The sequence below is a fragment of the Cynoglossus semilaevis genome, chromosome 10 (assembly GCF_000523025.1).
Source record: "Cynoglossus semilaevis isolate Cse_v1.0 chromosome 10, Cse_v1.0, whole genome shotgun sequence".
NCBI classification, from domain to species: Eukaryota; Metazoa; Chordata; class Actinopteri; order Pleuronectiformes; family Cynoglossidae; genus Cynoglossus; species Cynoglossus semilaevis.
Genome location: NC_024316.1, coordinates 4,580,746 through 4,595,879, shown reverse-complemented (window position 1 = coordinate 4,595,879; position 15,134 = coordinate 4,580,746). Strand labels below are relative to the sequence as shown.

At 39.3% G+C, this 15,134-nt stretch overlaps 1 protein-coding gene across 1 annotated transcript in view; it reads left to right on the top strand.

The window, feature by feature from the left end:
* Positions 1-15,134, top strand: part of lamb2 (laminin, beta 2 (laminin S)) — a 33,254-nt gene continuing 18,120 nt past the window's right edge. The window contains exons 1-2 of the mRNA XM_008318278.3: positions 1-242; positions 1,009-1,080. Coding sequence (XP_008316500.1) covers positions 1,032-1,080 — 49 coding nt within the window. The 5' untranslated portion in view covers positions 1-242; positions 1,009-1,031. The remainder of the gene's footprint in view (positions 243-1,008; positions 1,081-15,134) is intronic.

Genomic DNA, 15,134 nt, shown 5'->3' with positions numbered 1-15,134 from the left:
TTAGACAGAAAAAAAGGAGAATTCTCGAAAAATGCCCTAATTATGACTCGGTTCTATTCGTCTTCTTTCGGGTCTTTTCGGCTCTGCTCCGCCCCATGATTCCATGCCGGGTTTTCTATCAGAAGCAGCAGCAAAAGAAGTGACTCCTCATCAGGAGAAAGCTGCTCAGCTCTGAAACAAGTGGAGGAAAAGTGAGGAGGTAAAAGGAAGTTTGTTCCAGCGGCGGAGAGTGGAGGTCCGAGGTCGGTAAATCATTCTTTTACAGTTTCATTGTTGCTGACTTCACTGTAATATTGCGTGTGGCTCGGTTTTAGTTGCCTCTGACTTTGTTTTTAAACTTTAAACACTCGACAAAATGTCAGGTCTTTCTCATAAGGCTGGCTAAAGTAAAACAATACTCGGCAGGTCCATCATCTTCTTATGTTTCCGTCAAAGGAATGAAGACATGAAACAAACAGTAAAGTAAAACTCAGCTTCACAGCTGTATATTTTACGTTTTTTTTCATTGTAATTGATTTTTTCTCGTCAATAAAGAACAGTATTTAGTTTTGTATTTGTTTGTTTACAGTTGGACCACGGGAATTAGTTGAATAAAAGCAACTGTTTCTACAAATGTGAATATGAGTTTATTTACATGCCCTAAACAAGGTCTATGAGATAATGTTTTATTTCTTTATTATGCCACTCGTTTGTTCATTTATTTATTTAATTTATTTTCATTAAGTGTCGAAATAAAATAATAAAGTAAAGAATAAGAAAGAAGGGAAAATACAGAAATGTACTATTTACTTTATTATAATATATACCCCAAGCTGCAGCGTATTTGTATTATATCTTTTCCTGTGGTATGTTTACTTATGTTATATTTACTTTACCATTTTTTATGAAATAAATACGTAATAGCCTCCAGTTTTTTTTATTGTAAATGTAAAAAAAAAACCAAAAAACTTGCATGCGTTGCATTTCCTGCAGTTGCGTGTCTGATGTTGACTTGTTTGTCCACCACAGAAGGTCTGTCTTCAGGCCCGAAGATGACAAAGATGATGATGACGATGCAAGCCTCTCTGCTGCTGCTCTCTGGTGAGGAAACACTTTACTTTGACGTCGATCCCTGTTCTCTGCTCCGTAAACAGAATCTACAGAAGTGATTCAGTGGAGAAGCAACAGGTGTCTGCAGCTCACTGTTCACAGAGAGAGAGAGAGAGCATTCTTTTGGAGAGAGAGAGAGAGAGAGAGCATTCTTTTATTACTCTTTCATAGTGTCATGTTGATGTTGAACAGTTAAACGAAAGGCCCTTAAACTTATAGCTTTAATCTATTATCTAAGTGAGACTTCTTGGTATTTTATTTGCAATGACAGAAAGATAAGGAACTGGTTTCTGTCTGAAAAAGTCTAATTCAGAGTACAGCCATAAATACAGCAAAATTATTTTATATTTAAAAACTCAATACCAGAATAATATGTATTGTAATTAAATATAGCCTAGTTTGTGCTATTGGTGTGAACTGTAAATCCCATTTTCCGTCTCACTGCTCTCATTACCCAAGCTCAGGTGGAGCCAGCAGTCAGACATGGTGGATGTAAGTCAGGACGTGTGGGCTCCTGCTCAGAGATTAGATATAGCTGCTGTTACTTTTTTAGGGCCCCTGATGCCCTCCTGGTCTCTGGGGTCGTCCCTGTGTCTCTGTGTTTCCGACTCACCGAGGGCGGTGTGTGTCTCCCTCAGTTTATGGTCCTCTTAAAACAGTCCCAGCTGAGTCCACAAATAGAGACATGCAGTTCTTGCAAATCGACCTACAGCACAGCTCAGAACCAAGCTGGATGTTTGTGGACCTACAGGTTTGAATGCATAAAATAACAACAACAAAAAAAAACAGCTGATACAGTCTTCAGGCTTAGAAACGTTTAAAAAAAGATACCATCTTAAGGCTGAAAACGTGATGTGACGAATGCGACTAAGGAGTCGACCAGGCCCCACATCCATGTGATAAATATGGGTTAGGTGTTAGGGTTAGGGTTATGATCTGTTATAGTATCTGCACATAAAGCAGTCCCCCCAACCATAGTGCTATAGTACTTGAGTTCAGGACTACTGACATGACTAAAAAAAAACAAAAAAAAAATGACTTACCGCTAGGTTTTCTTGTTGCTTGATTTCCAGACTGTGACACTTTTATTTTTCTTAAACTGGGAAATGACTCTGGCAACAAATTGCAACTATCTCCTGTGTCACCGAGACCAAGGGTCACCTAGACCGGGGTCCCCAACCTCTGGTCTGGGGACCGGTGCCAGTCCTTAGGTCATTTGGTACCGGCCCGCAGTGGGACACAGTTAATAAAGGTACTTCAGTTAATCTAGAAATTGTTTTAGTTTTAAAACAATCGGTAATTCAGACTGAGATATTAACAGAATAAAGTCTAAAAGATGGTTTATTTAAAAAAAACGAATGATCCTATAACGATGCTGCTGTATTAACAGTCCACAGTAACTGACTGGTCCTTGGTACAATAAAGGTCAGGGACTGCTGACTGAGACTCTGACTCAAGGCTACATGAACTCAAACCTTTCTTTAGTAACAAGAACTTTGAATGAAACCCTGGCATTCTATTGGATTGTGACTTGGACTCAGGGTTAATTACAATTTTAGGCCTTTAAAACAGACTTAAATTAACTTTTTCTTTAAATCTAGATTCTTAACTGCCAAAGCCCAACATTTCCTCCGTGACTATAGAACCATAAAAATTCTGTGATGGCTTAGATTTACCTCAAACATACAGTAGATAACTGGACCATAACATTGGTGATGGAGTGGACATTTGGTCTGAGTTTTGAGCCTACAGTCGGAGCCCAACTGATGGCAACATCCTGGTGACCTCAGTATCTCCAGCTCGTTCACCTCCTGCTGAGTCTCCAGTGTTTAAGACAGTAGTAAAGACTTATCCATGAAATGATCCTCAATAAAACACATCCCAATACATTGTTCTCTGGAACGAGAAGACAATGGACTCATTGATACACCTTTATTCTGTTAATGCCCGCTGTTACCTCCCAGAGTGTGGCTTTAGACAGAACCCAAACTAAGACAAAAGCTCTTTATGATGTTTTCAGGTCTGGAGAACATCTGAATGCTTCAGTCATGAGGTTGGTTCTCATAAAACATGGACGCCAGCAGGGATTCAAGAGCACAGATTTAAAAGGATGTGTCAGGGTGCTGCAAGGCTTTTCGCCAGTCCTGCAGGTGTTTCTTTAAGTACACCAGTAAACAAAACTTCCAGTGTTTGACCTAGTCAACGCTGGACTGTTATGATGGCATCTACGGCTGCTTAAGTCTAAATCACCCTTGAACTGAAAAGCTACAGTTTGTGTTGCTTTGTAGAGCTGCTTCCAAATTTCAAAAATTTTCAAACAAAATTCAATTTAGATTTGTTTTAACTCAAAGGTATCTTTTTTTTAATTTATTTTTTGAAATGTAGCTCTTTATCGATGCTGTTTAGCTATTTTGACTTCGACATGAAATTTGAATTGAAACATGAATTTGAAACCCATATAGTTTTGTTCTTGTGAACCTTGATTTGTTACCAACTATTTTGGTATAAATATAATGATCTAATAATTATTTTATGTTTTAGCTTCTGGGCTAATAAAAATGTATCTTTTATCTATTATGGGCAAATCACATGTTTTCTGTTGGAATTTGTTGACTTTTTTCCTACTTTTGGCTTAAAAATATAAATTTTTGGCTAACATTGACGGAATGAGAGCAGTCTTTTGTAAAGTGTCTAAAACCATGTTTTAGAGTTGAAAGGTGAACCAGTGTGTAGGACGTGAAGTGTGCGTAAAAACCTCACACACTGTCATTATGGAGATACAGAGCTGTCTGTTCAGACTCTGGACGCCTCTAAGGACATAGCGCGAGGTCAGAGGTCATGACCCTGGGTCAGCGTCACGGTTAATTTGCCTGTGTTTGTGTGTGTGTGTGAGTGAAAGTGAAAGGGGCTGCTGACAAAAGACGCAGTAGTGCCTTCACTCCTGTTTTTCTCTTTCCCCTCTGTTTTATTTGTATGTGTACTAAAGACCTCTGCGTGTGTATTTGTGTGTTTTTGTTCGCATATTGTGTAAAAATGTTTTGCCAACTTGAAGTAGCGTTGAATGTCAGCTTCTCAAGAAAGTGTTGTGTCTGAGGGAGGCGTCGACTTGTTATTCCTCCACAGGAAGGGAGAGAGGAAGTGGGAAGAAAGAAAGGATGAAATATTTAACATGAAAGAGGATCTGGGTTTGACTCATGATGCAGAGAAAATCCTCCGTAATTCACCTTTCTGGCAGGTGTGTGTGTGTGCGTGTGGGTTTGTCTGTGTGTGTGTGTGTGTGTTAGAGCATGTGTGTCCCATGGCCTTTGTATGCGCCAGCCTCCGGAAATGTGCAGATACCAGAACAATGGTGCAGAAAAGCCCTACTAACAAGCAGCACATTAGAGAGAGAGGGAGAGAGAGAGGGAGAGAGAAGGAAGGATAAGAGAGAGGCTGAAAGCAGAGAAGGGATTGGATAAAATTAGGACAAAGAGAAAATAAAGGGAAATAGTTCAGGTGAAGGTAGAGGGGGAGGAGAGAGAAGAGAAGAGAGGAGTTTGTTTAGAAGAAAGGACAGTGAGTTAGGTTTCCCTGTTTTATTGGCACAGGATTTTGTGGATAAAAACGCGGACAATGGAGGTTTATGGAGCCGGTGGAATAGGAAATTAGTGGCAGGATGGCAGGGGTAGAACAGGAGGACAGATTACTATGAACCTCAGTGAGTCACTTTTAGTCTTGTAGGGCTTTTGGTTACAGTTTGTGAACCTGAATTTGCCAGCAGGGGTTTGTGGTTGCTGTTGAAGTTTGCGATACAAACTAAAATCTTGGGTTTTGTTATAATTCGAACCAGATTTTACTGAAAAATTGTTAATGGAAATGTTAACCTGCTTATTACTTTGTTGTGAAGCCGGCAAAGAAAACTGCCACATCAGTAAAAAAGTTTTTTGGCACAAAATGGAAGAGAGATCTCTCTACAGTTATTGTTGGGGGCAGTGGTGGCTTGATGGTTAAGTGGACTTGGGTCTGGAAGGTTTCAGGTTCGAGTTACCACTGAGGTGCTCTGAGCATGGCACCGTCCCTACACTCTCCCTGGGTGCCCCCTACTCACTTTGGTGATGGGTTAAGTCTGCAGATCTAGAGAGAGGAAGGAGAGAGGCGTCCACCGACTGATGAAATTCAGAAGTCTTCTATGGAGCTAGACTGTGCTAAAAATGCACTAACAATTAACATTGTTGTTGATAGTGTAAATGAAAGACAATGGGGGGATGTGGTGCAGCGGTAAACATGACTCTCGAGTGTTGTTGAAGGAAGTTTCGTGGATTTGTCCTACAATTATTTTGTATTCAACTCATGTAAAAACAATAGTGAGTGGAATTATCCATATACATTCCGGTATTATTGAAGGGAATTAGGACTCAAAGCAGGGATGGAGAGTGTCGTCCATCTGTTTTTATAATTCTAATTTAACTTCTGTTGTCATTGAGGGGTCTCCTCACACTGTTTATTTGTTTTACTGCGTCAATACTCACTCTCTATCTATTTTACTCTCTCCGTCTCCGTCTCTTTCTCTCTGACACACACACACACACACACACACACACACACTGATAAAACAACCCTGTGTCCGTAAACCTGGTCCAGCTGCCTCGTGTCTGTGTATCAGTTCCATGTCACTGAGCTCCACTCTGACCTGATGTTGCTGTTTTTAATGTGATTCTCTGCTTCATGAAGCATCACCTAGTGTAAAAATTTAACATCTTTAATTAGCGCAGAAGTCACAGGCCAACGTCCAGTAGCTATACTCTTAAAATTGTACATTTGGTGAAAGTCTCAGGGTTTCCCTAGATATGTGCATCACATTTATGTGGTTAATAACCTTTCACCTGGGGGTCGTGGTTAAACTTAGTGCATCATTTTCCATTGTGTAATATACGGTTTGCTTTTTTCCTGCTCTTTAGAAACGAGTAGGTCATCAGACCCCACACATGAGTTGTGCTCCCCAGTGTATTGTGAATTATACTTGTGTTAATCACAGGAAGACCATTCCGCAATGTAATCGTGAGACGCTGTAATTACTCCGACTGACCCAACAAATGCACACGATAAGGAGTAACCTCCGTTTTTAATAATTGGGTACAAATGTGGGTTTTTATCAGAGTCTTAAAAAGTGGGGTCTGGGGCAGAAACATTTTTGAAATTGTTTTAAAATGGCTTTGTAGTCTAATAGCTTTCACATGGCCTAGTTCATACAGAACTGGAAACTGTTTCACCGTCTGACTGGAAAATGTCTGAGCTACTTTAGAACACAACTACTACAATAATTTTTATAACATAATTATTCGATAGTTCACAAACTGCACTCAGTCACGGGTTGTCTTGTATGACTGATGGTAAATTACGACTAACAGTTTTCCAAGTATATGATTGAAGAATCAAGAAAACAAGCCAGAAAATACTTATTGTACACCAAAAAGTGTGCCAGAGTTTCTTCAACACAGATGCACTAGCGCTTGTTTTATGTCCCTCACAGCAGCGGTTTGACACAAGTAAAAAACACACGCTCCATCATTACCAAACCTCTCTCTCTCTCTCTCGCACTCTTTTTACGGCTGAGTAACTGACAGATAAAGCTGGTTGACCTTTGGGCAGCAGCCAACATCTGCAGACCACGTGTACAGTACCTGGCATTTGGTGAATGAATTCATTTGTAGCTGTAAGGTTTGTGAAATTTTCAGATAGCAATGAATATAAACAGAGATTTACCTCAGGATTTTGTCTGTCTGTATCAGTGTTTGCTATTTGAAATCCATTGCTTTAAGATTTTTTTCTGTGCATTGACTTTTGAATGTTGAATTTGAATGTATATATAAACCAGGGGTCACCATTGTGGTGCCCGGGGTCACCTGGTAGCCCATGTGGACTGCCTAAGGTGCCCGCAGGGTATGTTTTAAAAATCAAACCAGTCAACAAGAGGGTGAAAAATTGTACTCTGACTGTGATTTTTGAATCAGTTCCACCTGCAATGATATTCAAATGGGTCAATGACGATGGTAAGAAGAGTGTCTACTATTGTATGTCCCAGAACTAATTATTCCCATCAGGAGGGGCAATAAAATGTACCAAATTATATGTATTAATTATCAGCTATGAGAGACCATAGCTTCTTTTTTTTAACCAAATTCATATTAATATTTATCCAAAATACACTGCATATCAACTTCTCATCTCCTGTACTGAAAAGAAACATTCTGATCAAAAGTCCGCCTGTCCTGTCTGGAGCCGGTGGTCAGGAGGACAATGAAAAAGTCTGTTTAACATTATCGCTAGCAGAATGTTAGAGTAACTGTAAACATGTGGGAAAAAACGACCTGCTAGACGCATATTGGGCAACATTCCCATTCAGCTCCAGTGTCCACCTGTTGCTCCTGGTGCCTTGTTTCATATTTCCTCCCCAGCACTGAGTGATTCCAATGTCTCCGGGACACGACAGGAATGTGAATGTCTCCACTCAGTGAGAGCAGCTGGCTCCCAGGACCAGGTCTTGTTAATATAACAGTCTGTGTAATGGCCAGTGTCTGATCTCACTTACTGAAAGCCTTCTGTCTGTTGGACAAACGTTGGAAACAGCTGAGAAGGAGTCCAAAAAAAAACCAAAGGATTTATTCTACAGCTGAGAAGGAGTCCAAAAAAAAACCCAAAGGATTTATTAGAATAAATCCTTTGGTAAATGTAAATATCTTCAAAGAGTAATTTAAAAATTTTGATTTCTGCATTTTTATATATCTTCAAAGAGTAATTTAAAAATTTAGATTTCTGCATTTTTATTTTTTTCCTACATTGATACTAGCTGTAAAAGTTTGGACTTAGGCGAAATTGGAGAAATGACAGTGATAGATTTACAGCTGAGATGACTTTAGCTGTTTTTGGGAGAAATGACAGTGATAGATTTACAGCTAAGATGACTTTAGCTGTTTTTGGGGTTTTTTTGCGGGACATTTGATAACTTCTCAGGAGTTTAAGCTCGCGGGCCTTTAAAATGGCTTAAATACGTAGTCTGTCGATTGTTACTTTGTTCGTAAAAGGAATAATATTGTTAAAAGCAAGGGCCCCAGGACATGGCCCTGTGGTTAAGTTAATGGTCAGAAAAAAATATATTTTTTTAATTTGTCCCGAAAAAAAAAAAAAAATTTTAATTTGTCCTTTTTGACTGAGCTTAAAGCCATTTTATATATACATTTTAATTTTTCTTGGAAAAACAGACAATGTGTTGTGACAGGAGACTGGACGTTTAAGTGCGTCGTTGTTACCTGGATGTTCCAATAGGAGCATGACTAGACAAGACTGTAGACATTGTCATCTAGAACCAGTCGTGTTTTGCTAAACAACCTGTTCCCTGTCAAATCCCTGTCATAATTAAGACATTTTCATTTTAGTCAAACATGTTGGTTGCTTATACTGTATATGTATAAGCTCATCGATGTTGATAGATATCTACTGTGTATATAACAAGTTCACATAAAAATGCGAAGATAGCTATGTTTTTTCTCAGGTTCATTGCAGTCTCAGTGAGATAAAACCACAAAAGCAATCACAGTCACTTAATTTATAAAATTTCCTTTGTTATAATCACTGATGGGCAGTAAGGGTATAAAGTAACGCGTCACTTCAATCCGATTATGTTTTTTAAGTAATGATTAAAGTAAGGGATTACAATTGAAAAAATCTGTAATTAGATTACTGTTACTTTCCCGCAATCAGGTTGCATTGCTGCATTACTAAACCGTGAATTGTTTGTGGGAGTGCTTTAATGACGATCACAGTGAGGTGCGACGTCATTATTGACAGTCGGTAGATCAACAAGGTCAAGAGAGCAGGACTACGGAGCGTTTAATGCTTGGAAGTAACGCGTGGAAAGAAATCTTTAAACTATGATGAAAAATTCCACCTCAAATCCGAGGGCACCTCGCAAGCCGGCACAGTAACTAATTACTAATTCCAAGCAACTTGACCAACACTGATTATAATCTAGTGGTCTGGTGTCTCAATTTGCAAACACAGCGATCATAAGTTAGTTCCTAATTCAGTAGAGAGGATGTGAAAGGTGAAGACGTCTGATTGACCATACTTTGAGGAAAGTTTGCAGAGTGAACCTTGATCATACCATATGAAGGTGGAAATGGAGGAGAACAAACATAGTTATGGCTGTAAGAGTGGAACATCACTTCAGTGCAGGGAGTAAGAAGAGAACGGAGACTCTGAACAGGGAGAACGTAAAGCAGTTAGCTGAGAGGAGTTAAAAATAAAAGGCTGTTGACTTTCCTCTCTGCAGGGTTTGTTAAAGTGACGGCTCAGGCTGAACATATTTGTGCCGCTTCACAGTCCCAGACTCCCTCTGGTCGAGCTCTCAGATCATTAAGCATGTTCAAAGTGGTGCTATTTTTGTTTGCTCACTGTACCGGTGAGCTGTTACTCCCTGAAGAAGAAGACCCCAGTATTTAATATTATTGACCGATATGTCTTATTTGCATAGTCTGAGAATGTCCGTCCACGGCACGCTTTCTTTGTTTGCTTGTTTATTTGTACAGCTTGATTTTCTTTATTGTTTGATGTGACACCCAACTGTTTTCTTGCTGGCAGTCAGTGGTGGAATTCATCATTAGGATGCTATTAACACGCGCACACACACACACACTCAGACATGCACACCTAGGTATGGTCAGTTTGTTTTGCAAGGACCTTCTACTGACTTCCATTCATTTTTATCTTTTAACCAGAGACCTCGTCTGTAACTTTATCGAACTTGAGGCTACAGTTAGTCTTAAGCATGAGGTAGTGTGTCATCATGAACACACATTCACATAGACATGTGGAGAAAATGTGGATATGGATGATACGACTGACTGAGACATTTAAAAACAACATTTTATATTCATAGTTGGCTGCCGTAATACATTTAAGTGCTTTTAGTAACTGACGATGAAGAGTAAGAAGTTGGTGTTTTGTGTTTTTTTGGGGAGATTTTATCATCAAAAATGATATCTATTTTACACTTTTTACTTCTCAATGTTTAATTGTAATGTTTAAACTTCTTTTTTTCTGCTGTGTTGTCCTACCAACCGTTGCTGACAAGCGCTAACTTAAGTATTTATTAAGGTTTACAACCATGTCATCCTAAGAGGGGCAGCCAGCAGCCTGGGGTCATGTGAATTATCCATAACAAGCAGTTATTATTAATAATAAAAACATTTTAAGTCTAAAAAAATCATCGGATAAATGACATACATCTTGATTATATCAGTAACAAGACGTTTTTGTAAAGGAAGACTTTCTCTCCATCGCACACTGTCGAAATCCCTCAGTCTTACATTCCAGATGAAAGCCTTGTGTTGCCGACTGTCTTAAATGCTTTGCAAACTGTATGTTTTTTCTAACCTTGGTCAAAAGCAGATGCGGAGGTCAGAGAGTCAGAGCACACCTGCACTGGGAGACAGCAGAGATGGTGGGGAATAAATCAGGGATGCCCTGAAGCCCAGGGTCTACATTCTCTCTCTCAGACAGTTCATGCATTGCCTCATGTGAAAGTCCCGCTGCGTCAGAGTCACATTTCACCATGCTTAAGCACGAGCATAATGATATCATGTCTTTTTTTAACAGTTATCCCAGAATAGGTTTACAACAGCGGAGGATTTGTCACCTGCTTGACACCTTTAACAGCTGCTGCAGTTATAATGTACATGACGCCTGCAGTGGTACTAATACGGTCTCGTAAAAATTACATTCACACCAGTGTGTGTGTGAACGTAAAATTCAAATTCAACAGACTTTGAAACATGTTTTTGCAAAATACCTAAAATTTGACAGATATTGGTTATTTAAATTTAATGAAAAAACAGTTAGCCCAAGAGAAGTGTATCAACAAGGTATGGCTGCTTATTGGTGAAATTTTTAGGATCGAATATCGAAAAAAAAAAAAAACACTACGGCCCAACCGATCCAAAACTTAAAGCCCAAATGCTCTACATAACTTTGCGCAACATGCTGTAAACAGGGATGTTATCACTCAGTAACGTCAGCCTATGGCATGCTGGCAAAGATAAGAAGGTATCGGATTGATATCGGTATTGGGAGATACCAGTTACAGTACGGTATCGGACACAAAAGCCATACCTAGTACGAGCAGTACACAGAGTACAGTTAACAAACGTGTCAAACTCATTTTGGTTCACGGGCCACATACAACCTAATTAAATGTCAATTGGGCTGGACTAGTACAATCATAACCTAATTATAAATAACAATAATACAAATTTTCCCATTATTTACATGAAGTGTTTGTGTATTTTTTTTTGCAAAATTTGTCAAGCTAAATATTTATATTTAATGAAATATTATTATACAAAAGATATCCCAAACATGAAGTGTTTGTGTATTTTATTTTCAAAATTTGTCAAGCCTAGCGGGCCGGTTTTGGCCCGTGGGCCGTATGTATAACACCCAGGTATAGATTATAGCCAATTTTGCTAAACTATGTATTCATTAAATATTTACTTTCTTAGTTAATTGTACAAGAGCAAAGCTTAAAATGAATGCAGAAAAAGGTGAAGGTTTAGCAAAGATGAAAACTTGGCTACATGAGGCAACAAAATGCTTGGACGTAGCTTAAGTTTACAAAAAACAACCAAAGGGGTTTTAAGAAAGGAGCAAAAAAAAAATCTAAAATCTATATAAAATTACAAATCCAATTGTTGTGGGAATCACTAAAGGGACGTGTGGGGTTGGTTTAATGCCACTGCACTGATATTGGCTTACTGCTGAGCTTTCTACAGACAAACAGACACAGACGGAAAAAAACAGAATTAGGGAGATTAAAGAAGACAAGATACCCAGTGATTATAGTTGATACATCAGACGTCTCCTCTGCTCACACACACACACACACACACACACACACATCAATCCGCTTTGATTTTATGCCAGCAGTGAACCGAATATACAGTACACTTGGTTGTAAATGTGTGGGCTTTTCCCTACTGTAGTGAGGATCTAAGTAAGAGAAGAAATGTCGGTGGCCAACTACACCATCAGGTGGTATGGATATCTCTTTTGAAGTTTCTGCCTGGTCAGGACACATTGGTGCATTTTATTGTGCTTGTCATTTTTGCACAAACCAAATTACTTTTATTATATTTCCTTACTTGAAAAATTTAATCCAAAGGATGATTCCAGGGTTTTTTTTATTCCATGGGGCGACTGAGATAAAAAATAAAATTGATTTAATATCAACCTACAAACTTGTTTTCTGCAAAGTCCACCTCAATATTCCCCGGTTGTTGTTAAAACCCAACTGTGTCTCGTTCTGTCCGTACTTCCTGCTGCTGGTTAATTGTGTGTAAACACACCTCTAGGGGTTGTTTTTTTTTTTCACCTTCTTAATCCTATCTCTGTGACACCCTAACCTGTTGTTCTGTTTACCTTTCTGTACACTCACTTCCTCTACTTTACTCACACTTTGATAACAGATAAGAAGTGAAATCAGCCATTTTTGTTATCTCTGTTATTTGTGATAATGATAAGAACTGGGGTGAGAGTAAACCAGTGCCATCTTTTCACTTCAAATTCTACACCAAAATCTACAAATTTTCATTTCTTTAATGACGCCTCCACCAGATGGGAGCATAGGAGCTGCAGCTCTAATGCTGCTTTATTTAGCACATTTTTTGTATGAAACCTTACCTTTTAAGTAAAAAAATCAATCTTTAGAAATTACTGATGTATACCTAAGGAGTGTTGTTACAGACGAAATGTTAATCGTTTCTAGTAGAAGTTCCCGTGCTGGAAATCCCCTTACAGTAGTAGTGAGAAATATGTTTGTTTTTCTACACTGGGGGCAGAGCTGAGTCAGCTATCTTGTTAAAATGCCTATTATTATAATTCAGCTTTTCCTTTTAAATCCTCATCTATTCTTTCCTCTGCAGATCACCACTAAGTAGTACACACTTGACGCTCTAAAAATTGTAACAGTTGTGATATGCTGTCTACTTGTTGGGTGTGAGTGTCACTAAAGTGCTACATCAGCCTGGTGAGATAATACTGTGGTGATGACAGAGTGTGTCCAAATACAGTTTTCACTGCTGTAATTGGGCCTGAGACCCACAGAATCTTATATCAGCTTGTCTCGCACCAACCTGAGACTTGTCCACACGCCATGTAGTACAAGTCTCCCCAAGAGTGGGGAGTTTGTCTGTCTTTGTGTGTGTGTGTGTGTGTGTGTGTGTGTGTGCATGTGAACTGTTCCACTACACGGTTCCCATCAGACCTGCCTCCTGTCATGACATCATAGCAGTGTCAGTCTGTGATAATACATGTCTAACTTTAATCAGAGTCTGGACCAGAGAGCAGAGAAGGTCCAGCTGTCTGGTGTCTGGACAGGTACCAGTCCCAGGGTTCAGTTTTTTAATCTGCCAGTGATAAAAACGTATGACCTTTTACACCTGGGCTACGTATTAGCAGCATTAGCACCGAAACTGCAGCAGGTTAACTAAAGCTCAGTGATGAACAAACAACGATGAATAATAATTATTATTAGTAGTAGTAGTAGTAGTAGTATTGGTACTGGTATTAGTATTCATATTATTAATATCAACATAAATAACTATAACAATAGCAATAATAATAATAATAATATGTATCAGTTATTTATTATTATATGTAGCCTACCAATCTGGAGTGGCAACAAAACTACGATGTATCTTAACCATAAGGATGCTATCCAGACCTCCTTAAATCATAATTGACTAACTTTGGAAGTACATACAGTTGGCATAAGTATGCAGGAACAGAGTTTGGATTAAACACACCTGGTTTTGACAAACCATGGGCTGTCAGAGAGATCTTTGCTCCTCATACCGGAGGGAGAGGAAACGAAAGGTCTCTGCTCTGTAGGAGTAGACCCTCATCGGGAGACTTTGAGTAATGAAGCTCAGCTTCTGTGGGACGTCATGGACGTTTATGAAGTTTATTTTCACTCCTACACATAGCACAGCCACTGAGGCGTCTGCGCTTCTCTGTTCACTCCCACACTGCTCCATATTAACCTCTCTGCACTTACAGTCCTACTATAACCATTCTAATTAGACACTACACCATCTGTGCTCCCAAAGGCATAAAATCCTGCTTTAGTCAAACCTAAACCTAAACACTAAAGTGGTCAGTAGTCAGTCGGTTTAACCAGACAAACAAAGCATTCCTCCTTCTCGGTTCAATCAAACTAATCCCTTCAGAAAGGCATAGTTACCTTTTAAATTGATTCAACCTCAAACCTATAAAAATAGCCTCACGGCTTGAACTTAGCGTTCATATATCTGATTAAAAGTGACAGCCATGGCAGCTCGACCCAAGCTTTTTTTTAAAGTCTGGACTTCTGAAGACAGAATTGACCCTTTGTAGTTGAGAATCATCACAGACATGTTTCCTGAAAAAGTTCCTGGTCCATTGCGCTGGCCTGTGTGTGACCTGCATTGGTTGGTTTCCAGATTTAGCCTGTTGCTAGGGCCTCCTGTTAGGTCACAGAGGATGACCCCTGTGGCCAGCAGAGACTATTCACCTGCAACATTTCTTTAAAGTAGTCCCTCTGACCCTGGATGTTGATGATACATTGAATTAGTCATTGTCTATCTATGTCAGGGGAAGAGGGGTTGATTTGGGGGTCACTCCCCACAGCTTTTTCACTTTGCCGACCTTCACTCTATGTGCAAGAAATGTGCCCCCAAGGACAGAACTTATAATTGGGACTTAAGATTTCACATTTAAAATTATTGGAAGGATTAGCAATCAAGCTACATGGAGGAGAAAGGACACCTTTAGTTAGGAAAGCAGGGCTTCCAGACGGTTAGAGTGCAGGAAAATGCTCCGACAGGAGGAGCTCTCTGAAGAGCTGTGTCTTCAGGAGCCTCTTGAAGATAGGCATGGTGGTCATAGATTATTCCATCAGTGTGATATGATCAATGAAAAGATTCTGAATTGTCTTGTGTGAGGTGTCGGGATTGCCAGATGACATTCTACCAGAG